General features: G+C 38.2%; 1 protein-coding gene across 1 annotated transcript in view; it reads right to left on the reverse strand.

Annotated features, from left to right (window-relative positions):
• Positions 1-27268, reverse strand: part of Oseg6 (intraflagellar transport protein Oseg6) — a 690115-nt gene that overhangs the window by 174086 nt on the left and 488761 nt on the right. Inside the window, exon 27 of the mRNA XM_090372456.1 lies at positions 12776-12865. Within this exon, the coding sequence (XP_090228582.1) occupies positions 12776-12865 (90 nt within the window). The remainder of the gene's footprint in view (positions 1-12775; positions 12866-27268) is intronic.

Here is a 27268-nt window from a genome sequence, read left to right on the forward strand (position 1 = left end):
TAAAGGGATGGTTGAGTGGGAGAAGACAGAGAGTGGTAATCAATAGACACCGCTTATCATGGACTAATTTTATTAGTAGAGTCCCTCAGGGTTCAGTATTGGGTCCACTGTGTTTTCTGTATTTATATGATATATCAAGCTTAATGTTTAAGTTTGTAGATGATACGAAGGTTGGCAGGGTTGTTAAGGACACTAATGACAGTACGCTGCTGCAACAGGATCTAAAAAAAGTTGAGCAGATGGGCTGAGAGGTGGCAAATGAACTTTAACATTGACAAATGTAAAGTACTACATATGGGAAGCAGCAACTCCAGAGTGACGTATCAACTCTGTGGTACTACACTGATAGTGGTAGAGAACGAAAAGGACCTGGTGGTAATTGTGCAGGCAGATATGAAGTTTTCTGAGCAGTGCAGACTGTCTGCAAGAGTAGTTCATAGTGTCTTGTCAATGATATACAGGAATTTTTCTAGCAGGGATAAGGAGGTGATTATACCCTTATATAAGGCCACACCTTGAGTACTGTATACAGGTCTGGAGGCCTCATTTTAAGAAGGATGTAGAGCTGTTGGAACGAGTACAGAGAAGGGCAACAAGATTAGTGAATGGAACAAATGTTTGCTCTTATGAAAAACGGCTTAAATTTTGCAAATTACAGTGTCTGGAGACTAGGCATGTGAGGTGATCTGATTGAGGTGTATAAAGCCTTGAATGGTTTGAGCATGCTCATTGCTGATGAAATTCTTCCTCTTGTTCAGAATAATCATTTGAGAGGGCATAAATTCAAATTGAGGAAAGACAGATGTAGGATAGATGTATGGAAGTTTGCCTTTAGCCAGCGGGTGGTTGGTTTGTTGATAGCCTAAATAAATTTAAGGCTGAGCTGGACAGGTACTTGGAACGAACGGAGGGGTGAAATGGGAGAATTTTTTTTTTTTTGTCTGATGCTGCATAAGCTTGCTTCCTTGCATCATATGCCTCTACTAATGCTAATGCTAATTTCACCCATCGAGTCACTCCAAATGTTTGTCTAGTTCAGCCTTAAATTTATTTAAGTTATCAACTTCACAACAGCAGATGGAAGTCTGTTCCAGCAATCTGCACAATACATATGGGAAAATATTTGTTCCAGGCTCATATGTACTTCTTTGAGGGCAGTTACATCTGATTGAATAGACTATGGTACACTGGCTGTCCCACAGACATAGAAAACAACAATAATTTGTGAACCCTCCTTGCATGCTCATTAGCATACCAATTACTTTAAGTTCACCGCAGATGTTCCACTAATGAGTGCTGTATAGAATTGCTTTAAGCAGTGTTCTTGTTACAGTATGCTTCCTTTAGATGAAAAGAGTGGATAATGGGGATGGCTGGCTTTAAGTTCCCATCATCCAACAGAATAGCTTTTAAACTTTGCTGCAAGAAGTTGATGAAGAGATGTCATTCAAATGTAATATATACTTGTGACAATTCCCTAAAAACTCCATTGATATCATGGCAGTAGCAAACCATTTACTGTAAAGAATGTTATCAAAACTTTGTTTCTTTTCCAATAGTGAAGAATATCAGACATTAGCATTAGTAGAGGCATATGATGCAAGAAAGCAAGCTTATGCAGCATCAGCCAAAAAAAAAACAAAAAAAAACTTCCACTTCACCCCTCTGTTCGTTCAAAATACCTATCTAGCTGAGCCTTAAATTTATTTAGGCTACCAACTTCTATAACAAAGGATGGAAGTCTGTTCCACCAACCAATACCCGCTGGCTAAATGCAAATTTCCGCACATCTATCCTCAGGAACGGATTAAGGTCGATTGAGGCCCCGGGTGCAGAAGAAAATATTGGGACCCTTAAAAAAAAGAGAGAGACAGGAAAAATAAAAATACATGTTAATCATTTTTTTAAATAAATAAAAAATATTATGTACTATTAATGTTTTATTTCCAATAAAATTTGAATATATGTATAATATAATTAATAATAGCATAATAATAATCACAAAGTTTTGAACTAATATGTTCAACTAATTTTGCGTGGGCCCTTCAGAAGTCGGGGCCCAGGGTGCGCGCCCGGTGTGCCCGCCGTTAAACCCGCCTCTGTCTATCCTACATCTGTCTTTCCTCAATTTGAATTTATGCCCTCTCAGGTAATTGTTCTGAGCAAGAGGCAGAATCCCATCAGGATTGAGCATGCTCCAACCATTCAAGGCTTTATACACCTCTATCAGATCACCTCGCCGGTGCCTATTCTCCAGACACTGTAATTTGCAAAACTTAAGCCTTTCTTCATAAGCGCAACCCTTTGTTCCATTCACTAATCTTGTTGCCCTTCTCTGTACTCGTTCCAGCAGCTCTACATCCTTCTTGACAATGAGGCCTCCAGACCTGTATACAAATTGAGGAAATTTGTATACTCAAGGTGTGGCCTGACCATTGCCTTATACAAGGGAATAATCACCTCCTTATCCCTGCTAGAAAAATTCCTGTATATCATTGATAAGACACCATGAGCTACTCTTGCAGCCCATCTGCACTGTTCAGAGAACTTCATATCTGCCTGCACAATTTCCCCCAGGTCCTTTTCATTCTTTACCATTGTCAGTGTAGTACCACAGAGTTGATACGTATAGTTGATATGTAGTATTTTACATTTGTCAATGTTAAACTTCATTTTCCACCTCTCAGCCCATCTGCTCAACCTTTCCAGATCCTGTTGCAGCAGCATAGCGTCAGTAGTGTCCTTAACAACTCTGGCAACCTTTGTATCATCTGCAAACTTGGACATTAAGCTTGATATACCATCATCGATATTATTCATAAATACAGAAAACAATAATGGCCCCAACACTGAACCCTGAGGAATTCCACTAATAACATTAGTCCACGATTAGCAGTGTCCATTGATTACCACTCTCTGACTTCTCCCCCTCAATCATCCCTTTATCCATAGCAGCAATTTGCCTCCAATGCCACACTGCTACAATTAGTGCAGCAATCTTCCATGTGCAACAGTATCAAAAGCCTTTCTAAGATCCAAGTATATAATATCAAAGTTATTCCCTGCATCCAGTTCTTTTGTGACTGCATCACAGTATCCAATCAAATTGGTTAGGCAAGACTTCCCTTTAACAAAACCATGCTGTGTCCGAGTTATAACTGAAGTCTGGTCTAGATGATCCTGCAGTGCTTCTTTAACCAGTGCCTCCATTAATTTTCCTGGAACAGAAGTTAAACTCACAGGTCTATAATTTCTTGTGTCAGCCTTTGATCCTCCTTTGTGAATTGGAATCACATTTGCACATCTCCAGTTTATGGGTATCTCCCCTGAGTCCAAGGAAGCTCTCATGATTATGCCCAAGGGTTTGCTTAATTCCTTTGCTGCCTCCTTTAATATAACTGGATAGATCCCATCCACCCCAGGTGCCTTTCTTCTGTTTATCTTCAGCAATTTCTCCTCCACTTTACTCTTGTTATTACAAGATTATCTAGCTTACTGCCAGAGTTGAATAGACCTCTGGCATTCCCCTCACTGAATAACTCCTCATGTGTGAATGTCGATGCAAAATATTCATTTAGTTTGTTATCTACCTGAGCAGGATCATCAACAGTTGTACCATCTATATCAAGTGGACCAATCTGATTCATCCCCTTCCTTCTAGAGTTTACATAAGTAAAGAACTCTTTGCTGTTTTTCTTTGCATCCCTTGCCAAAGATTTCTTGTAATCTGCCTTCGCCTGCCTAACCTCCTTTGTAACTTGGTTACAGATCAACTTATATCATAGGCTTCTGTATCACGTGTTAATTTATATGTATCCCATGCATTTTTCTTCTCTGCTATATGTCTCATTAGTTCATCTGATATCCATTTAGGCCTAAACCTTGAACAATATTTCTTAGTTGGTATGTAAATCCTAGTAGCTTCCAAGATAAGTTCTTTGAATGCTTCCCATTTTGAATTTGCTGTTTGTAACATCATCAGTTGGTCCCACTGTATAGAATTTAAATACTGTCTCAGACCATTATCGTCGCCTTTACGAAAGCAAAAACCCTTCCCTTTACCTCTGATGGTAGTTACCTCTTTGAGTAAATCCCACTTCAGCACACTGTGATCACTACCACCTAGTGGTTCCTTTATCTGCAGATTCTTAATGCATGAAGAATCACTGCTGATAATCAGAACAAGAGTATTACTCCCTCTAGTTGCCTCCCAAACATGCTGATGTAGAAAAAAATCATCCAATAAATCCACAAAGGCCTTGCCAGTGTGTGAGTGACCAACCCACCAATTCCAGTCAATATCTGGGAAATTAAAATCCCCCATTATAAGACACTCTGTTTTACTGGCCCACTCTATTTCCCTGTACAGTTGCAATAAGCCTAATGACTCTGATGAGTCATTAGGCCTATAGCACATTCCTACTCTTAATTTTGATCTCCCAATGCTTATGTCACACCAAACTGACTCGACACTGCACTGTCCAGCGATGTCGACTGGCTTCACTTCCTTGGATTTTATGTGTTTCTTAACTAATAGCATAACCCCTCCTCCCTTCCTATCCTGTCTATCCTTTCTGTAGATGTACTCCCCAAATTCCAGTTCTGCTTTCCTTATATCTGTGTGACACCACATCTCTGATATCCCAACAATATCTGCCTTTGATGTTTTGAGCAATACCTCAAATTCATCAAATTTATTTATCAAACTCCTAGCATTGGTGTACACACAAGTATACATGCACCTGTTCTTTTTCTTAGCTACCCTAACACAACCCATGTGTTTACTTGTAGTGCAATGACTCCCAGCAGTCTCTGAAATATCCTGCATCTTGTTTTCCAGGCTTCTGCTCATTCTAATAGAAGCAGTGCAAGAATCTCTTTCACCTCTGCCAGTGACTACTGTTAATCTATTAGTCCTTGTTTCCCCCCAAGCTAACAGTTTTCCAACCCACCTACCACTGCCTCAATAGCATCAGCAAATATTCTTGCACCCTTTCTATTTAAGTGTATCCCATCTCTGTAGAAGTAGTCCCTTCTGTTAACATATTCTTCTGATATTCTTCTTAAGCAGGTGTTTCTACTTTAGACTCGGCCAAGTTTGACTTTATCATTTGGAGAGGGCTAGATCCCTAATGAAGTCATTCAACTTCAGGGGCTCACATCTGGTGAGTATGGGTTTGGCACACCCAGGGTCCTGAGCTGGATATCATCATTATTCTCTTTCTTGGTGATTCCCTTTTACTTTTCTCTCTCTCTCTGTCTTAGCGTAACTGGGGAATTTTTTTTTTTTTTTTTTTGGCTGGTGCAGCATAAGCCTCAGGCTTCCTTGCACCATATAGCTAATAATAATAATAATCATAATAACTTATCTTGGGTAAAAAGCACCACCTCTAATGTTTCTTCATTAGGTAGTATGTGATCAGGACTGGCTAAAGTTCTCAGGTCTTCATTAATCACACCCTTATTGCTTTCTGCTTCATTTTATAAAGAATGTAATCCATGGCACCCAAATTGGTATAATGTCATCATAAGGGATTGGTCTATGCTGAATTCAGGCTTGGATAAAAATCTTTTGGCCCCTCCATATCATGAGCAAGGCAAACAGCATAGTCATTTTCCTTTTGTTCAACCAGTCACATAATCCGTTCAAACTAGCAGCTGTCATGCGGTGCATGACAAGACAGCCAAAGTATAACTGGTAAATTTTCAGAATATCTGTCGTGACTGTACGGCATAGTGATTTAGTAAAAAAAGAGCAGTACACACAGCAGAATTTGTTAGAGTGATTTTTGCACTTTCCAGGAATAATAATGAATATGTTTTGGTAATTCGCCAGATCTTACCTGAAACAATTTATAATCAAATAATGAAATAATAAGAACATAGATATATTCAAACAATTACATAAATATGAATATATAAATAATAATAATAAATATATAAATAATAATTTTAGTCATGGGAGTTGGCTGAATAGGTATGTGAATGGTATAATTAGTCTCACCGTGTTCATGTAATTGGGTCTCATCACAAAAACTAGATGTAAAAACCAAAAACAGATTTGGAAGCAGCATCCAAAGGTCTATCTAGTTCCCCCAATTAAAAATACTTGTTGACCTGGGTAAATGTCACATTATTTAGTGTACAAATTAAATGTGTAACTCCAATGAGATTCAAACACGCATTACTACTAAGGTGACAAGCATCTGAAAAAAAATCCATCTGAAAATTGTTATGTTAAGGTATGGTTCAACCATACCTTGTCACATTTAACCTGTCTGAACAGACTCTGTGCCTGAACTATCAATTGTTTTATATATAAATGTGTGTGTGTGTGTGTACTTAAAAAAAAATAATAATAATACATTTGTTAATGGGCGGATATCCAAGACTATCAAAAATGAAATGCATCAAACGAAACATACAACACAACAGTGAATTCACCTATATAACCCACAGTGTCACACTGACATGATCTTCATGATCTTACGCAGACATGCCTTAGGGAAGTGGTAGGTGATTTTCATATTAAGCAAATAATTGTGTTCCTTAAGTTTAATAAAGGATATCATATATTCAGGTATTATGAATATATTCCCACATATTCAGGTATTTTGTAAACAGTAGTGTTTTGAAGTTTGGGAGTCTAACAAAAGAAAAAGTATTTTGAAAAAGTATTTGGGTTCTGTTTGATATATCCTTTTCTTAAATTTAAATTGAATGGAATTCTCCATTAATATTAATAAAAATAAACATTAATTTAATTTGTGAAGACTTATTTTGTCATATCAAATGTTTAAAAATATTTGTTCTTTAAAATAGATGGTGTCCCACTCTGTTATGTGCTGTTATGATGTATAACAAATAACTGCATTGAGATCTGTGGGTTCTTAACAAATATCATCAGTAATTCAGTCTTGTAACTGGTTAGTTGCTCTGATGAGCTGTTGCCATCTTTGTCTCTCCTGTGCTGTTTGTTTTAATTCCTCAAAGTTTTGAAGTTCTGCTTCATCCAGCAACATCCCAATGAAGGTCTTTTTGGTCTACCCCAGGGTGTTTTCCCTCCACAGTCCCCTCCATTGCATCCAGAAGCAATTAACCATGTTGAATCATGTGGCCCACCCATTTTAGTCTAGTTGATCTTATTCTACCTAAAATTTTCCTTTGTTCTAGGACATGTCTTAATACTTCCACATTTGACACTTTTTCAGTCTGATTTAATTTTTTCCATCCTGCACCAGCACCACATCTCAAAGGCCTCAAGTCTCTTTCTGTCTCTCTCTTTGTTAGAATCCATGTCTGTGCTGCATATAGTGCCACTGACCAGATATATGTCTTTATTATCTTCCTAATTTCTCGTGATATCATCTTCTGCATAACCAAGGACAGTTTATTCTTGAAAGAGTGTTTTGCCATTGCAAGTGAATCTCAGTTTGACATGAAATGTCCTGTGCAAATAACTGCCCCAGATAGCATTCTTACTCCATTGATCTCAATTCTCCTTTTACCAATCATCATTGCCTTAGTTTTCATAACATTTATCTTCATTTAATACTTCAGCACTTTCTTATTTAGTCTTTTGATCATTTTTTGCAGTGTAGTAGGGAAACCTGCTAGTATAGCCTGTACGTACTTTTTGCCTATTTTAATCTCCCCCTTCTTATTCCCAAGTGCCTCCTTTACTATCACTTTGGCAAAAGCATTGAACAAACCAGGTGAAAGTAAGCATCCCTGTCTTGCTCCCTTTTTAACTTTAACTTTTTTTTCTGTTAGTTCTCTCCTCACTCTTATCACTGCATTTTGTCTTCTATATAAGTCATAGATCAGTCCAATAATCTTCTTCTTGCATCCGATTTTCTCAAGCAATGCGAACAATTCTCTCCAGATTACTCTATCAAATACCGTCTCATAATCCACAAAATACACGCCGACCGGGCTAGTCGGGTGGGTAAAGTACCTGCCTAGCAACCCAAAGGTTGTGGGTTCGAATCCCACCTCGGGCTTGGATCAAAGTACTGCAAAAACTTTAGGAGGTGCATTATGGCCACAGATGCCGATGCGCCAACAACTACCAAAAAAAAAAAAAAAAAAATACACAGAGGTTTCTTCTCATGTTATACACTTTCTCACCCAACACTCTCAATGTTCCAATAGCATCTCTTGTCGATCTGCCTCTGCGAACACCACACTGTGAGTCATCCAGAAATTGTTCAAATATGACTCTCCATACGAACTTTGATAACTTTCAGCAGAATCTTGGATGCATGCATGCATGCATGCATGGGTAATAAGACTTATAGTTCTATAGTCTTGGCATACTGTTGGTGACATTTTCTTGGGTATGGGGATTATGATGTGCAGAAATCCTTCGGCCACTACTCATCCCTGTATATCATCTTTATCAGTTCAAATAAGGCTTTCTTCAGATTTTTTCCACTGTATTTTAAAAGCTCTGCAGGTATGTTGTCAATTCCTGGTGCTTTGTTATTGCTAAGTTAAGTGCTTTGTTGAGGCTGTGTTGAATTCATCCTTAGATATTTCCTCCTCCACGTTTTCTTGTTCTTCTAGTTCAGTATTTCTCCATTTGTACGTGCTTGAATCGTCATAAAGTTCTTCAACATATCTCCTTCACCTTTCCTTTTGTTCTTCCAAGTTCAGTACTGTCATTCCCTTTTCATCCTGCATTGCTCTCGTTTGGATTCCGCTACTCTTTCTTGTTAATTCTCTGATTTTTCTATGCGGCAAGTCCATCCGACTTTGTTGTTCGAGTGTTTTAATCTCTTGACCACCAAGAGATTGAATTTAAATGTTCTCTGCCCACCTACATCCCCTATCAATTTCATTCTTAAATCTACAATAGTTCCTTTGATTATCATTTTTTTGGCCTTTCAGTCTCCTCCACTCATCCATTTTCTGCAGTAAAATATCTGTGATCCAAGGCTTCCTCCTAATTTTTTCACTCTTACCAGAGCCATTGATGCAGCTTTACAAGTCATCTCCTTGATTAAAGACCAACTTAACAAATTTTACTGTAGAAAATATCAGACTCTTTACTGAAAAAATCTGATTGTGTTTGACTTTTTTTTACTTTATGGGTATATAAAGAAATAAAGAGAAATTTACCTCAATACTTTTTTGTAGAATGCTTCACTACAATACTCTCCCAAATTCAATCAGATGCAAAATTAACCCTCAATGGCTTCCTTTCCTCACAGGCATAAATGAACGGTCCGACGTATCTGCGATCTTTAGTCAAGATCTCCTAACCTGACCACCAACACATTAAACCACCACTACATAACCCTGAAAGTAAGAAGACATCTTGTCTAATTTTAAAATCATTAAAATCAATGAAATGATCATGGCATATAAAAGTTAAAATTTTATATTAGCTAAAACAATTTAACCCAATTTTGAATTCTCTTCCTCTTATGTGGTGGTGGTGGTTTAATGTGTTGATGGTCGGGTTAGGAGATCTTGACTAACGATCATGGATACATCGGACCATTCATATGTCTGTGAGGGAAGGAAGCCATTGAGGTTAATTTTACGTCTGATTGAATTTGGGAGAGTATTGTAGTGAAGAATTCTACAAAAAAGCATTGAGGTAAATTTCTCTTTATTTCTGTATATTAATATAAATGTAGGACTCATTGAGCATTATAGCCTGTTTTATTTATTCCAATTGATTTTAAAATTCCTTTGACTATTTTTTTGTTTAATTTCATTACGCCTCCTATCATATCCCCTTATTTTTTGGAGTCATCGGAGATTTTTTAGATATCTTGGTGCAGAATTACATTAAAGTAACATTAAAATATTTAACCCAAAATCACCACATATTATTTTTAAAATATTGTCTTGAAAAAAATATCCTAAAATTTGCTAGAGTTAATTTTAATAACAGAATTCCTGGTATAAAAAAACTAGTAACTACTACATCACATAATATTATTAAATTGGCTTTGAATTCTAGTTATTTTATCAAACAAAAGTATCTTTTACAAGTTAAACAAATTTACAATAAGCTAAAAAAACAATTACACCCTGCGAACGGACTTCATTGAAGGCCTCCATTACGAAGTGAAGCATTAGCAGTTGAAATCAGGAATTGACACTTACATAAGTTGGATATGTTATCACAGACGTCTAGCCAAGGTCATACAATATAAACTATGGGATCAACGTCATACTTACAACGAGGAATGCATAATTTTGAGATTTTATCATGTAGTCCAATATAATTTATCCACTAATCCTCCCTTAGAAGATAATACAACAATATATCAGCAAGTGACCAATCTGTCTTCATACAATTTATCACAAGATCAAGTTTCTATCCTATCAAAAGGATTAAATTACAGTTTACCACCCCGGGGTTTACCCAAGAAGCAGCATGTGATTGACACTGAATTTAGTATCCGGAATTTTAAACAGAAAGATTTAATTGTACAGCAGGTTAACCAGATAATAAATAACATTAAAAGTCCACAATTCCCCAAATTAAGTAGGAATGAAAATAAAGACTTACATGACCTTTGGGAAAACAAAGATACTGTAATACAAAAAGCCGACAAGGGGGACACGGTAGTAATACTTAATAAATCGGATTATATTAGCAAACTAAGTTCGATCCTAGCATACACGTCCATGTATCAGGAGGTTAACTCCACTTTATTTACCAAAATAGTCAATCAATACAATAATACATTAACAATAGAGGTATCGTAAGAACGATTTCATTACTATGGCCCAATTAAAAGATCTAAGTAAACGTCGAGTATACTCTAGATATAGTTTGAGACATGTTGAGTAGCAACACAATACCTATCAATCACACCAAAATTTCCAATAAAGACATTTTTCAATTGATTAAACTCCTGATTGAAGAAAATTTTATAATGTTTCGCGATAAAATATATAAACAAACCTTTGGATCACCAATGGGCCTGAACCTTAGCGGTCTCTTATAGGAACTTTACCTTGCCATGATTGAACGTATATATATATATATATGACCCCTTTTTTACCTCATGTTAGGTATTATGGGAGATACTTGGACAACATTCTATGTATCATTAACATAAATACCATTGAGGATATCTTACATTCATTTATAACATACACCCGAGACTGAGTTTCACACTTGAAACGGAGAACTCTGAAACAAAGTAATTAAAGTTTTTGAATTTTACACTCACCCATTATATTAACAGCATTCAGTTCAATATTTATTGGAAACTGACAAATACGGGCATGTACCTTAATTAAGACAGCTATCATCCGTTTGTGTACAAATGATCTATTATGTTTAATAAATTTCTGAATGCATTTAAATATTCAACATCAGAAACATCGTTAACCAATGAAATCCAAACACTTAACTGATAGATTTTCAAATAGAGGCTATCCTCTTTCTATCATTGACATGGTTAAAATACAAGCCAAAAATAAGCTGCAAATGAAAACTTTAATCAATAACAATAATCCCAAGAAATACTTTATTTCGGTGCTGTACATCGGGCATTGGCACAAACAATTTAACAGACTTTTTAGGGATATGGAGTTTAAAATTGTGTCGAGACACATGTGGAAATTACAGACTGAAATGAACAACCAAACGATGCTATCGTCATTTTTGACACAAATTATCGACATAGTATACAACATTTCATGCAAGGAATGTAATTCATCGTATCAAAGGTACACCAGGTGTACGATAAATACGATAGACAACTTTTAGCTTCAGTGCATGCGGTAGAGCAGGTGTATCAGAATTAGCATTCCATGCTGTCGACAAGAATCACACCTTTCTATTCGACAAATCAAAAATACTTAGTATACAGAGGAATTACACTAAATTATTAATTGCAGAAATGCTGGAAATAAAATTACACGTGAATTCCATTAATATACGTAGGCCATTTCTCATATCAGATTCGTGGTCGTTTGCGTGCTTGCACCAAAATATTAAATAATCTCGAAGGGTTTAAGAATTTCCCATTATGTTATTTCTATCCTGTGACCAAGACAGACCGTCAAAAAGCCCCAGTCTGCTTTAAAAAAGGAAGAGAAGTTATTCAAAACTGGGTTAAATTATTTTATTTTAGCTAATTTAAAATTTTAACTTTTATATGCTGTGATCGTTTCACTGATTTTAATATTGGACAAGATGTCTTCTGACTCTCAGGGTTATATGGGTGGTTTGATGTGTTGGTGGTCAGGTTAGGAGATCTTGATTAACAATCGTGGATATGTCAGACCATTCATATGTCTGTGAGGGAAGGAAGCCATTGAGGGTTAATTTTACGTCTGAGTGAATTTGGGAGAATATTGTAGTGAAGCATTCTACAAAAAAGCATTGAGGTAAATTTCTCTTTATTTTGGTATATTAATATAAATGTACGTAGGACTCATTGAGCATTATAGCTCTGTTTTATTTATTTTACTTTATGTGTATTCTACTTTTTATTGGTTTTGGATGTCCAATGTACTTGTTGCTATCCATATGTAAATTCCCTTTTGAATTGAAATATTTCTCCCTATCTCTTGGTTGACAATAAAAATAGATTTTGTGTATATAAAAATAAATTTTTATATACATAAAAATTTATATAAAAATATTATGATATTCAATTTTCACCATTAATAATGTGTTTTATTCATCAACTGCTGGAGAGATAATATGACCGCCATGATTACTATTACCTAAAGCAGAATTTCCATGATAGATAACAATAAATACCACACAAAACTCTAATTTATTGGAACATACCTAGCAACCATTTTAGCACCATCAACTGATTTAGTCTCCTTAACAATTCTAACAGCTTCTTCAGGATTATTCAGGTGATCTAGTTGTATTCTAAAGGTAATAAAAAAAAAAGAGAATAAGCTACTTATTACATTATTCTTTCCTCTAAACTTTATTTAGAAATCAGAATTTAATAAATACAAGTAGCATTTAAGTATAATCCATTGAAGGGTAACCTCTGAAAAATCTTTGCTGATAATATAAAAACAACAAAGGTCATCAAATGAATTATTTCTACATTACGGCAGCATAAAGAATGATGTGGGCATGTGAAAATGTTGTACACATTGGCATTAATGATATTAAGTGTAGGAGATCTGTGGATTTACTTAACAAGTAGAGGTCAATGTTGAAAAAAAGTCGTGAGTTAGGGTTAAATGTCGAAGTGTGAAATCCAGCCCAGACACGATAGGAGGGAATATGTGATGAGAGCCTTGTCAGACACTTCGGCTCTGGAGAGACTGTACAAGGCTTATGGGGTAGAATTTTTCCCAGCTTAGTCTGTGCTTGTTAATAGGAGAGACTGCTTCTAGAGGGATGGGATACACTTAAATAGATAAGGTACAAGAATATTTGTTGATGCTATCAAGGTATCAACTGCTAGTTTGGGGAGTTAACAACAGCCACATTCAGAGGTGAAAGTGATTCTTGCACTGCTTCTACTGGAATGAGCAGCAGCCTTGAAAGCAAGTTTCTGGGGATTTCAAGAAATACTGGGAGTCATCATAAAACAGGCAAATACTTATGCTCTGTTAGGTAAGTAAATATGAGTGAGAATACATACATATATATACTTGCATGTACACCAATGCTAAGAGTATAGTAAATAAATTTGATGAATTTGAAGTGCTGGTCAAGACATCAATGGCAGATATTGCTGAGATATCAGAGATGTGATGTCACACAAATATAAGGAATGCAGAATTGGAATCTGGGGAGTACAATGTGTACAGAAAGGATAGAAAGAACAGGAAGGGAGGAGGGGTTATGCTATTACTTAGGAAACACATTAAATCTAAGGAAGTGCATCCAGTTAACATAGATGGACAGAGCAATGTTGAGTCGGTTTAGTGTGACATAAGCATTGGGAAAGCAAAAATGAGGATAGCAATTGGTTATAGGCCTAATGACTCTGGTGGGTACAATGAACAACTGTACAGAGGAATAGAGTGGACCAGTAAATCAGAGTGTCTTATAATGGGGGATTTAACTTCCCAGGTATTGATTGGAACTTGTGGATTGGTCACTTGCACACTAGCAAGGCTTTTGTGGACTTATTGGATGATTGTTTTCTACAGCGGCATGTTAAAGAGGCAACCAGAGGGAATAACACTATTAATCTGATTATCAGCAGTGATTATTCATGCATTAAGAATTTACAGATAAAGGAACCACTAGGTGGCAGTGATCACAGTGTACTGATGTGGGATTTACTTATACATGTAACTACCATCATTGGGTAGTTACATGGAAGGGTTTTTCTTTCGTAAAGGTGACTACATTGGTCACAGAGATTTTTTAAGTTTTATACAGTGGGATAAATTGTATAAAACTGAAATGATACCAACAGCAAATTCTAAATGGGAAGTATTCAAGGAGGTAATCTTGGAAGCTACTAGGCTTTTTGTTCCAACTAAGAAATACTGTTCTATGTTTAGACCCAAATGGATGTCAGATGTACTAACAAGACTCATGGCAGAGAAGAAAAACTCATGGGATGCATATAAATTATCAGGAGACACAGAAGCCTATGGTATATAAGCTAGTCTGTATTCAAGTCACAAAGGAGGTTAGTTAAGAAAAGGTAGATTATGAGAAATCTTTGGCAGTGGATGCAAAGAAAAACAGCAAAGACTGCTTTACTTATATAAACTCTAAAAGGAAGGAGAGGAATCAGATTGGTCCACTTGATATCAATGGTTTGACAGTAGATGATTATTCTCCTCAGATAGCTGCCAAATTAAATGAGTATTTTGCACCTACATTCACACATGAGGAGTCATTCAAGGAGGAGAGGGCCAGATGTTTATCAAACTCTAACAGGAGTTAAATCATTTTTTAATAACTGAGAGCAAAGTGGAGGAGAAATTATTGAAGTTAAATTTAAGAAAGGCACCTGGGATGGATAGGATCTACCCAGTTATATTAGAGGAGGTGGCAAAGGAAGTAAGCAAACTCTTAGCCATAATTATGAGAGCATCCTTGGACTAAGGGGAAGTCCCCATGGACTGCAGATGTGCAAATTTATCTCCAATTCACAAAGGGGGATCGAAGGGTGACACGAATAATTACAGACCTGTTAGTTTCACTTCTGTTCCAGGGAAAATAATGGAGTCACTGATTAAAGAAGCATTGCAGGATCATCTAGACAAGACTGCAGTAATAATTCAGTCACAGCATGGGTTTGTGAAGGGGAAGTCTTGTCTGACCAATTTTATTGGATACCATGATTGGTATATCTCTCCCTGTAGTATATTGACCTTGACATATCTCTCCCTGTAGTGTTTAGTGAATTTTGGGTACAATGCCATCGAAAAATATTCAACCCTGCTCGAGCTGCAAAAAACTTTCCGACTGCCTAATAAAATGTTCATCATTATCATGCCAGCTTCTTTTTTGCAATTTTTGTAGTGACATTAAAGATCTAAAATGGACTGCGCAACTTAGAAAATCAAAATCGAGATGTGCACTCTGCCGCAAGCAAAATAGGGATTCGTCAGATACAGCTGACATATTGGCTGCTCCCTTAGTGCACCTGCTTCCCTTCCCCACAGTCTCTCCCTCTAGAATGCTGAATGTTGTTAATAACGTCACCACACATATCAATTCCACTCTCAGTGAACCTGCTACGAACATCAAGTTTTTGCCTGGGGTTACTGATAATTGTTCTCAAACGGAATCACAGGCTCAAGTCAGCTGCGCTTTTTGCGGGTGTAACACTGAGAAACTTGAAACTATTGAAGGCATTCTAAGAAAACTGTATTCAGAAAATAGCTCGCTAAGGGAACGTCCGAGCCAGCTTGAAGATTATCAACGAAAGTCCTTGAGCCTTGTCCTGGCCTACTGGAACGCCCATCTCCCACACCTGAGTCATCGCTACTACTCGAAACGGATATAGTTACACTCTCACTCTCTCACAGCGCATATAGCGCCATGCTAAAATCAACAAAACAGAATTAGGACATGGCAGGCATGAATGGAGCACAGCAAGGCCAGATGCCCGGACCTCAACCGACACAAGCATCCCCATGCCAAAGGTATTAATTGGCACGAGAATAGTTAATACTAGCCTCAGAATACGAGATCGCCAAGACACCAGCAATACTCATGCAAATATCTTCATTAGCAGGCTGGATCCGTTGACAAAAGTTGAAGAAATTCAGGCACTGTTGATGGAACTAGGTATACCAGGTAAGCTTTTCAAAATCAATACCAAGCATCCATCTTATGCTTCCTTTAAGATTCAGATTGATGGGCCTAATTACCAACAATACCTCAAAGCTGAATACTGGCCCAGAGGTCTGTTGGTAATGCCATACTATGGGACATCAAAGACCATCAAGCCCGAACAGCATTCTTATCAAGCCCGAACAGCATTCCACAACAATGCATAACTACACCAGCATAGCTACCTGTCCTCTCTAGCGGAGTCTCCCAAATTATATTCGAGAGTGGGTGCAACTTATGGATGTCTAACATGGAGATGACGAGCGAACATTGGACTGGTCTCATTCCAGTTATAATATCCAGTAAGAGGGCACATCGAATGCGACATCGATCCTGGGACGAGATTTCAGATCATTATGTGAAAAGCAAATACTGTTCCAAGAGTAATCTCATCATAGTACAACCTTCTGTCGAAGTAAAAATTTGATGTTTCCTACAAAAACAAACTAGACGGCCTACTTGATTTGCTTTCCTGCACAGAGTATGACTTCGTCATTCTGACTGAAACCTGGCTCAGAGATGAAATGGAAATTGATGCCTTCACCTCAAATCTTGGCTATCACATGCTGGCTGCTAATAGAATTGGGAGACGAGGTGGCGGTGTAGCAATCTGTCAAAAGAGTTCACTACCCCTGATTAAGGCATCCATTTATCCAGGAGGTGACATAGAAGCTGTTCTTGGAATCTACCGAATTGCTGGTTTGTCGATCTCTGTGTGTGTGCCGTTTATTTCCTTCCACCAGTTTCTTAGGATTCTGTCCTTAATCTGACAGCATGGCTATCATCCACAATCAATCATTGGCAAAAGTTCATCATCCTTGGAGACTTTAACCTTCCACTGCCAGCCACAAAGAAGCTTCTATATACTCTGTCATTGAACATGTAGGAAATGGGCATTGGTCTTATTCATGTTCCTCCCTCACACGGCAATGCCACCTTTCAGCGCATCTTCTCAAACTGTTTAGTAAAGGAAACCCTGACCATAACTGAGAACTTCCTCCCGTCCGATCATGTTCCGATTGCTGCGATGATATCTCTGCAGGCACCTAAGGATGAACGTACACAAGTCCAAACTACAAACACTGTCAGGAGAGTATACAATCCAAAATACATCAACATTGGAAAAGTTACTACCCTTTTCCAACTTTACCCATGGAACTTATTGGCTGAGCTTAACATAAATGAGGCTGCCTACTGGCTTTTGAGATGGATGGAATTCATTGCAAGGTCTGCAATGTCCAAAACTTGCATCCTTAGTCCCCACTCAAAGCCATGGTGGAATGACCTCCTGATCAAGAAATTTGGGGAAAAACAGGATGCCCATGCCTCTTACAAGAGTCACCTTCACAAGAGTCATATGCCAAATTTTCCAAAGCAAGGATGGATTTCCAGAAGAGGAAACAATTTTCTATTGACAATTTCATGAACGGCCGGCTATCCAGGGGAAAACGCGTGTGGTTCACTAGTCATACTTGCACTCCTCTATTCAGATGTCCAGGAATGGTGTGAGCAGGTGCTGTGTTTTAAGTGAGATCACCGTGCATCCGAAGCATATCCTTGGAACGAAGCGTTTAACGTTTCTTCACCTTCTAGTAACACAGAAATTTCCGAAGAACAACTAATAAAAATAATAAATTTACTACCTGACAAGTCCACCATAGGAATTGACGCAACACCTCTTTTTAGTCTAAAAATTGCTTCTTATTTCATCAGCAAAGAGCTCACTCAACTCTACAACAAAGTACTCAAATTTGCACAGGTGCCTTCAAGCTGATTATCATACAGAGTCGTGGCAGTTCTGAAAAAGCCTCGTGCGAAAAGACCGGCTGAATTCAGGCCAATATCAATTGCCTCTCCCTTCCTGAAATGCCTCAAGAAGTGCAACTATGATGATGTAGCACTCGCAATCTTTGCGCATAGGCCAGAACATACCCATTATGCCATGGCTAATAGATCTACTGTAACCTGCCTACAGTCATTATCACAGAAAATACTTCACACCTGGAATGACAACGAAGATCTTCACACCATTTTTCTGGACATGAAATCTGCTTTTGACCTAGTCCAAATAACACCCCTTCTTGCCTTACTTGAGAGATTCTATGGGATATCCGGAAATATGCTCGATATCCTCAATAATTTGCTATCTATGAGAATGCTTCACTTCAAAGGCGATGGCATTACAGTCACTAAAAGCATCGAAGTAGGGATCCCACAAGGTGGTTCTCTCTCAGCCTTGTTATTTGCAGCAATATTCGTTCCACTAATGGATCAAATTCCAGCTTTCCTATCGTATGCTGATGATATTGTTTGCTACTTGCCATGCAAAAGCCATGTTGGTGATTCACAAGAAAAACAAACTTCCTCTGAATCTGTAAACAGCTACCTAAATACATTCTGTAAATATGCCAAATTTTTTGGCCTGTCAGTCAATCCAGAGAAGTCAAACTATCTCATCTTTACACCAAGTTGGACGACTTCTGCTGATACTGCATCTTCTCTACTTCTGGAATTGGCAAGAAATGTTCTGACTCCCACAGACAGTGTCAAATTCCTAGGAGTAATCCTTGATGCCAACCTCACCTATAAAAAACAAATCCAAGCTCAGAGTGTTCTGGGGAATGAAAATTGATCTGTGCAAAACGCACAATAAGCAAATAATCAAGAAATACCTTGCAACTTACTTCTGTAGTGTACTCTCCTATGCCGTGGAAGTTTGGTTGGCGGCACCACCCACCAACCTCAGGAAACTATGGGGCCTCGAATTCTGGGTGCTGAAGTGGGCCAACTTGTGGTCGTACCAGATCTATACAACATCTAAATCTACACTCTGCTGCGACCTGCAATATATGCCCATAGTCCACAGAGCCCATGTGCTAAAAATAAAGTCATTCCTTCATCTGTGCTCAGCTAAGTAGGATCACATCAACATCTGGAACACGGTTAGTTGGCGTTTGCCAGGCAGACATCTTCCCGTAGTACCCCCTCCTTGTGCTCAAGGCTCCAGCGGGTACAGAATTTCAAGAGATTCCCAAATGTGACTCTGGACACTCTCAACTCGTTCAACATTGACCTGTGGACTATAGATTAGGCATATCGCGATGGCATCTTGTCCTATCTTGCTGTTTGTAAAGGACATTTATGTAAGTGCCGATCTTAGTTAGCCGATGTAATTTCATGTTCTGCTCACTCAACTTGTAGTCCTTTTTCGCTGTAATTACTACTTCATTTTTACATTTTGATTATCATATTTGCTTTGATCTATTAATTATTATTTAGTTATTATTACTATTACTATTATTATTATTTTTTTTTATAAAACAAAATCACTTGTATAAACAACAAATTGTAAGATTCCTCTGGCTTTCTGTGTAAGGAATCACTATTGTATAAAATTTATGTTAATAAAGAATATTATTATTATTATACTATCACAAAGGAACTGGATGCAAAAAATAATTTTGATATCACATACTTGAATTTCAGGAGAGCTTTTGATACTGTTGCATATGGAAGACTACTGTACAAATTAGAGCAGTATGGCATTAAGGGCAAGTTGCTACAATGGATAAAAGGATGGCTGAGTGGGAGAAGACAGAGATTAGTAATCAATGGATATTGTTCTTCGTGGACTAATGTAATTAGTGGTGTTCCCAGGGTTTGGTGTTGAACGCATTGTTGTTTTGTATATTTATCAATGATACTGATGAAGGTATATCAAGCTTAATGTCAAAGTTTGCAGATGATACAAAGGTTAGGGAGAATTGTTAATAACAGTAATGACAGTATGCTTCTGCAACAGGATCTGGAAAAGTTTTGCAGATGGGTGAGAAGTGGCAACTGAAGTTTAACATTGATAAATGCAAAGTACTGCATATGGGCAGCAGTAACCCCAGAGAAATATACCAACTGGAGGGTGTTTTGCTCAGGGTAGTGGAGAATGAAAGAGATCGGGGGGTAGTTGTCCAGTGATATATGAAGTTTTCTGACAGTGCAGACAGGCTGCCAGAGTAGGTCGTGGGGTCTTGTCAATGATATACAGGAATTTTGCGAGCAGGGATAAGGAGGTGATTATCCCCTTTTATAATGCAATGGTCAGGCCACACCTTGAGTACTGCATACAGGTCTGGAAGCCTCATTTTAGGAAGAATGTAGAGTTTCTAGAACAAGTACAGAGAATGGCAACAAGACTGATGAGGGGAATAAATGGGTGCTCTACAAAGAAAGGCTTAAGTTCTGCAAATTGCAGCATCTGGAGACTAGGCACCTGCTAGGTGATCACATTGTGGTGTATAAGGCATTGAATGGGTTGAGCAGGTTCAATGCTGGTGGGATTCTTCCTCTTCCATAGATTACAAACCTGAGGGGACATAAATTGAAATTAAGGAAAGACAGTTGCCGAATAGATGTGTGGAAATTTTCCTTTGACCAGCCAGTACTTCCATCTGTCATTGTAGAAGTTGATAGCTTAAACAAATTCAAGCAGAACTAGACAAACATTTGGAACGAATGGATGAGTGAAATGTGAAGGTTTTTTTTTTTTTCCTGGCTGATGCTGTATGAGCTTGCTTTCTTACATCATCATATGCCTCTACTAATGCTAACTCTAATGTGTTTCTAGAATTTATGAGAAGGAACATGAGATGTTCTTTTGGGGTAAGACAAGGGGACAGCATGTTACAAGTTGTCTGCCAGCGTTTTTTTTCACATTTTTGATTTCAGCACAAAGTTGTACAATAAGAACTCCACCTGCTAAAGTTCTTCTGGTATTCAGAAAAATCTTAGTGTAGAACTATACTACAGTTTTGCTAAATGTTCTCAGTGGAATGCATTTCTGTCAAATAAGCATAAATTTATTTCAACAAAGCAGAATATGAAATGTTCTGCTTTGTCTTTGTTTCATACATTTCTGTGATTTATTTGCTAAATTTTTATTTACTAGGTGGTAGACGACTCTCATCCACCGGTGAATACCGTCACTTTGCTGATTGGAGGCTTGAAGTGGCAGACATCATGTTTAGCCTCCAAAGCAAAGCTCCAGCAACTCCCCCATCTCCTCCATCATGTGATATGATTGATGTATTTTGAGGTTATAATGGATAACATGGCAAGATCCAATCTTACTTACATTTCAAGGATACAGCACACTAAAATAGTGTTGGCAGGACAGCTGCTAGATGGTCTACCAGACTGAACCTATTGGTAACTCTCAAGGAGACTCACAGATCAGCTAGTGTTTAATAATCCCAGGGGCTCACATCTAGTGAGTATGGGCTTGGCACACCCAGGGTCCTGAGCTGGATATCATCATTCTTCTCTTTCTTGGTGATTCCCTCTCTCTCTCTCTCTCTCTCTCTCTCTCTCTCTCTCTCTCTCTCTCTCTCTCTCTCTCTCTCTCTCGGTAATAAAATTTCACTGCGTCAAACCACATGTACTCTGCACCTTTTCTTACTACTGAATACATAATGAATAGTCAAACGAATATAATAAACTATCTGTGAAAAGAGCTAAACCTCCCAAACACTTGCTTGTTCATTTCATAAATATATGTGGTCTCTATTCTAATCTCAATGATGTCCATTTCCACTTACAGTCTGCAAACTACACAAACTTTTTCAGACAGAATCCAAATTATCAGTTGATTCAACCACTTTTGATCTCAGTTGTTCTAGATTATTCACAGTTACAATTCCTTTCACTTCAAAAGTGGTACTTGTGTGTATGTCTGCTCTCATATTCCCTGTCAGAAACCTAGTAATTTAGAATCTCCTCTTTTCAATCTTTTCTGGCTTAAAATTTCTTTACACATTCTGTCAAATTCATCTGTTTCCTCTATCATTCTCCCAATTCCACTAATCATTTGGAACTCTTTGACTTCCCTTCTTTGAAATTTGACTTTCTCCAGTCCAACTTTCCTGACAGTGAGGCAATTTTCCTTGGTGATTTTAATGTTCACAACTCCAGCTGGCTACTGTTTTCTAGTCACATGGACCCAGCTAGAGATGCTGCAACTTTTCACTTCGACTTTTCACTTCACTGCCACTCACTTCGACCGTGTACTTAGAAGGGTTGTTTGTGAGAAAACGATCAGGCGTGTTGGCTGTATGGTTATGGTTGTCTGCTGTCCTGGTAGGTAAATGAACAATCTGTGTACACGGTCGAAGTGAGTGGCACTTTGACCGTGTCACTTTAAATTAGGCACTTTAGGCACTTCAAATCACAATTCGGTGATGGTGTCTTCTCCAATGGGGCCTTTCTCTCGTGGCCATTCCCAACCCTGTGTTGTTTCACATTACAAAAATGCAAAATAGGATGAGCTTGTGAGATTTCTTTTTCTTGGTTATATTACTGTTTGCTCAGATTGCATCAGGGAAAATATTGTCATAGGGATGAAATCCTTTATCACACAGTCCTTGTTTTTCTAATAAATATGCTAAGGCTGTTCAAGATGCTGCATATTGCAACTGGCTTGCATCCAAATCTCCAGATTCATTTTCTGCCTACACAGTTGTAAAGCAACAATTGTAATTACAATTGCTGGCAACAATTGTAAAGCAGCTATTAATCAGTCCAAACTAGATACTGAAGATGCCAAGAGTACAAAAGTTGCTTCTTGTCCAAATGGCAGATGAGTATTCTGGTCTCTTGCCAAAGCTATTAGCTGCAACTTTTGACAACCTATATTCCCACCTCTGTCAAAACTGGATAGTTCTATTGCCACCTCAGCTAAAGATAAAGCTGACCTGCTAGCATCCTACTTTTCTTCTAACTCATATGAGGTACTGATGGGCTTGGTAAACCACCTTCTACCATTCTCAGTACATATCCTTCAATGTCTTCTGTAGTCTTCCATCAAAAGGATGTCAGAAGAATTTTGAAGAGTCTTGGTGCCAAGAAAGCACCAGGTCCTGATAGTATTTCTCCACTTTCATAAAAGTTACTTCTGTTCTACATCATCTTTTCACATTTTCTTATTCCACTGGTGTTTTCCCCTTCTGCTTGGAAATTTGCTCATATCCAGCAGGTTCTTAAAAAGGTTGATAATTTCCTTCCATCCAGTTATCATCCCACTGCACTTACTTCTACTCTTTCTAAAGTAATGGAGAAATCTATTAACTGCCAACTCCTAAACTATCTAGAAACCTTCCATCTGAACAATAACCGCTGGTGTGGATTCAAAGAATGTCAATCCACTGGTGATATACTGGTTTACGTTACCTATCTTTGGACAAATTCAATGGAAAAGTGATCAAACTCAAACAGTTGCTAATGACATTTCAAAGGCTTTTGACTGTGTTTGGCATAAAGGTAGCTGTTGAACTATTCATGTCTGGTGGACCAGTGTGATTCATCCTTCCTTCTTGTGTTTACATAGGTTGAGTCTTTGCTGCTTTTCCCTAAATTATTTTCCGGATACTTCTGGTAATCTGCCTTAGCTTGTGTAATCTCCTTTGTGACTTTAGTGTATATATGTATTGTAGGCTTCTGTGTCATGTGATGGTTTGTATGCGTCCGGTGCATTTTTCTTATCTGCAATAGGCCTCATCGGTTGGTTTGACATTCATTTGGGTGTAAACCTTGAACAGTATCTAGGAATTTGTCAGAAAAACAAAATATTTTGATTTTTATTGAGCTATAAAATCATTTTAATTGCATTTTTTGCCACAGAAATGCCGGGTGGGTAAAGTGCTTGCCTGGCAACCCAAAGGTCGTGGGTTCGAATCCCACCTTGGGCTTGGATCAGAGTAAATGCAAAAACTTTGGGAGGTGCATTATGGCCACAGAAGCCGATCAGACTTCCATCCCTTGTTGTGAAAGTTGATCGCCTAAATAAATTTAAGGCTCAGCTGGACAGGTATTTCGAATGAACGGAGGGGTGAAGTGGAAGTTTTTTTTGTTTTTTTTTGGCTGATGCTGCATAAGCTTGCTTTCTTGCATCATATGCCTCTACTAATGCTAATAAGCTTCCATCTTATAGTTTGCCAACTGTTTTTTGTAATTGGGTTTCCAGATGTCTCTCTCTGGCCGCTCACTGCAGTTAAGGTGATAGCAGATGGCTCTCTGTCTTCTAATTTCTCCACTAATGCTGGTGTTCCCCAAGGTTCAGTTTTTTTTTCTCCCACTCTTTTCCTTTTGTATATTACTGACCTTCTTCCAATGATCAGAAATCCTATCCATAGTTTTGGATAGGATTTCAGTTTGAGAAACCTTGCCCTGCACAAACAGCCTCAACTTCTCAAATATCCATTAACAGTTCCTTAAATGCTGATCTCCAGGTAATTTTCTAGTGGGACAAAATAACTTAGTTTATTTCAATCCTTCTAAAACTCAGTACTGTCTTATATCCCACAAAAAGGATTCTTTTGCTTATATGCTTATCTTCAATGACACTGATTTCTAGGCAAGATCATACATCTCTAGGGATATATAACTTCTAATCTCTCTTGACATAAGCACATTACAAATATTGCTTCCTCTGCACCTTAAAAAATGGGTTTTCTCTTTGGCTCTCGGAATTACTTTTTTTCCAAACAGCTGTTCACTACTGGTCTTCAAATTTCAAATCCACCCTACCATGCAACATTGTTCCCATATCTGGGGTGGTGCCTCCAATACCACCCTTAGTCTTCTAGATTCCATTCAAAAGAGGGCAGTCATCTTAATTAATGACTCACCTCAAACAGAGTTCCTCCAGTTTGTTTGTTTATGTGCTTTAAACCGCAAGGCCATAATGCACCTATCTATGGTGATGTTAAACACACAGTTTATGTATATAAATGTTGTTGAAGTTCACACTGCATTGTACAGTTGTATCTGTTTAAGGAATGAAAAAATTTTGGCCACGTGTGGGGTATCTGCCAGGAGGTCAGCAATACTGAAAGAAATGTTCGTCCAGGAAAAAGAGGTAAACATAGCTAGTCAATTACTATTGTATTTGGGGCAATCAATTAGTACATGTTGGACAGTGAGCTGAGTGTTGCAGTTTGTACACATTGGTGGATCAGTGTCTGCAAGAAGATAAAGATGTGTTAGACATGTATGGCCTATTCATAGTCGGGCTAATACGAATTCTTCATGCCTGTTTTCACGTATACTGGATTTCCAAGTTTCGAGATGTTTTTTTATATGGAGTAGTTTGTTCCCAACTTGACTTTGCCAGATGTGTTGCCATTTTTCAAGACACTGCTTCTTTATAATTGACTTGTAGTTTGTGATCGGTATACTAAAAGGTTGATCTATAGGATCTGTAGCAGTTTTTGCAGCTAGATCAACACGTTCATTTCCAGAAATTCCAACCTGACCGGGGATCAAACAAAAGATAACTTTTTGTTTCTTCCTATTTGGTGCCTCCGTAGCCAGGTGGGCAGGAGCAGCAGTGCATAGCACATGCTTCTTGATTAGACTGGGGTTCAAGCCCGTGACCACAAAATACGGAGGATGCGGAAAGGTCAGGGAATGACCACCGCATATCCTCGGAGAAATATGGCCTTAGTTGCTAATGCTCCTAAAAACCAAATAACAAACAACAAACAATCTTCCTATTTATCTTAGTCATGATATTCCAAATCTGTATGAGTAAGTCGTTATCATTATTTTTATTCTGCTGTATAGCTTGGATAGCACAAATGGAATCTGTACAGATAGCACTGTTCAATATATTTGTTGATAAGGTGAAATTGAATGCTATGAAGATAGCACAGAGTTCTGCAGTGTATCTGCTGCATTCAATGGGGAGTTTCTTGGCTATGGTAAGGTTGGAAAATACTGCTGCTGCTGCATCAACATGGGCATCAGTTTTAGATCCGTCCATGTAGATTGGCGTGTACTCTGTGTGCTGGGTTCTCAATGCGACATGAATTTGCAGTATGTTCTGTTGGGATAAGATGTGTTTCCCCAACGATGTGAGTGAAAGGTCACACAGTGGTATGGGATACATTCAAGGTGAGACTGTATCGTGCCAAGGTTTTTTTTTTTTTTTTTTTGATTTGGTAGTTGTTGGCGCATCGGCTTCTGTGGCCATATTGCACCTCCCAAGGTTTTTGCAGTACTTTGATCCAAGCCCGAGGCGGGAATCGAACCCGCGACCTTTGGGTTGCTGGGCAGGTACTTTACCCACTCGGCTAGCCCAGTCAGCTCATGCCAAGGTCAATTTGCCACTCACTGAGCAGAGAACGCAGGTGCCCTGTTGATGGGTACGCTGAATAAAGGTTCTCCCATTTGGGTGAGAAAAGTCCATTCCGAGTAGGGTTGTCCCTTTGCCCTTTCAGTTTTGTTGCATAGTTTAACAGAAGCATTTGCCTGTGTAGATCTAAAGAGGTTTCAGTTGTTTCAGCATATAAGCTCTGGACTGGAAATGTATAGAATGCCTCTAATGCAAGATGAAGCAAACTGTGGTGTACAGGATCAAGCCAATGTAAGGCACTTGGTCTAGCAGAGCCACAGACCACAGAGCCATAGTGAAGATATGACCGTATTAATGCATGATACAAATGCAATAGTGTGTAACGGTCAGCTCCCCATGTGCCAGATAGTACTCTTAAGATGTTTAGCTTTTTAAGGCAAGTAATCAGGAGCTCTTTTATAATATGTTCGAGGAAGGTAAGTTTTTGGTCAAGAACCATACCAAGAAAGCGGACACTACAAACCACTGGGATGATTTGATTTTCTAGGTGAAGTTCTGGGTCTGGATGTAGGTTTCACTTCCTACAGAAGTGTATCCCAACAGTCTTTTGTGGCAAGAGGCAAAAACCATTGTTTTGGGACCATTTCACAACTTTGTAGATGGCACCTTGCAACTGTGTTTCTACCATTTGCATATTAGGCAAATGGCAGGAGATACCGACGTTATCGGCATACAGGGTAGTGGACACTCTTTGTGGTAGATCCTGTGTTATGGAGTTCATTATTATGTTAAATAGGGTGGCACTTAGTACTGAACCTTGTGGGACCCCTTCTTCCTGGATAAAATTGGAAGATAACTGGTTGTTGACTCTAACTTGAAATGAG

Source organism: Mastigoproctus giganteus, chromosome 1, assembly GCF_048544385.1.
Source record: "Mastigoproctus giganteus isolate SK-2022 chromosome 1, ASM4854438v1, whole genome shotgun sequence".
NCBI lineage: Eukaryota > Metazoa > Arthropoda > Arachnida > Uropygi > Thelyphonidae > Mastigoproctus > Mastigoproctus giganteus.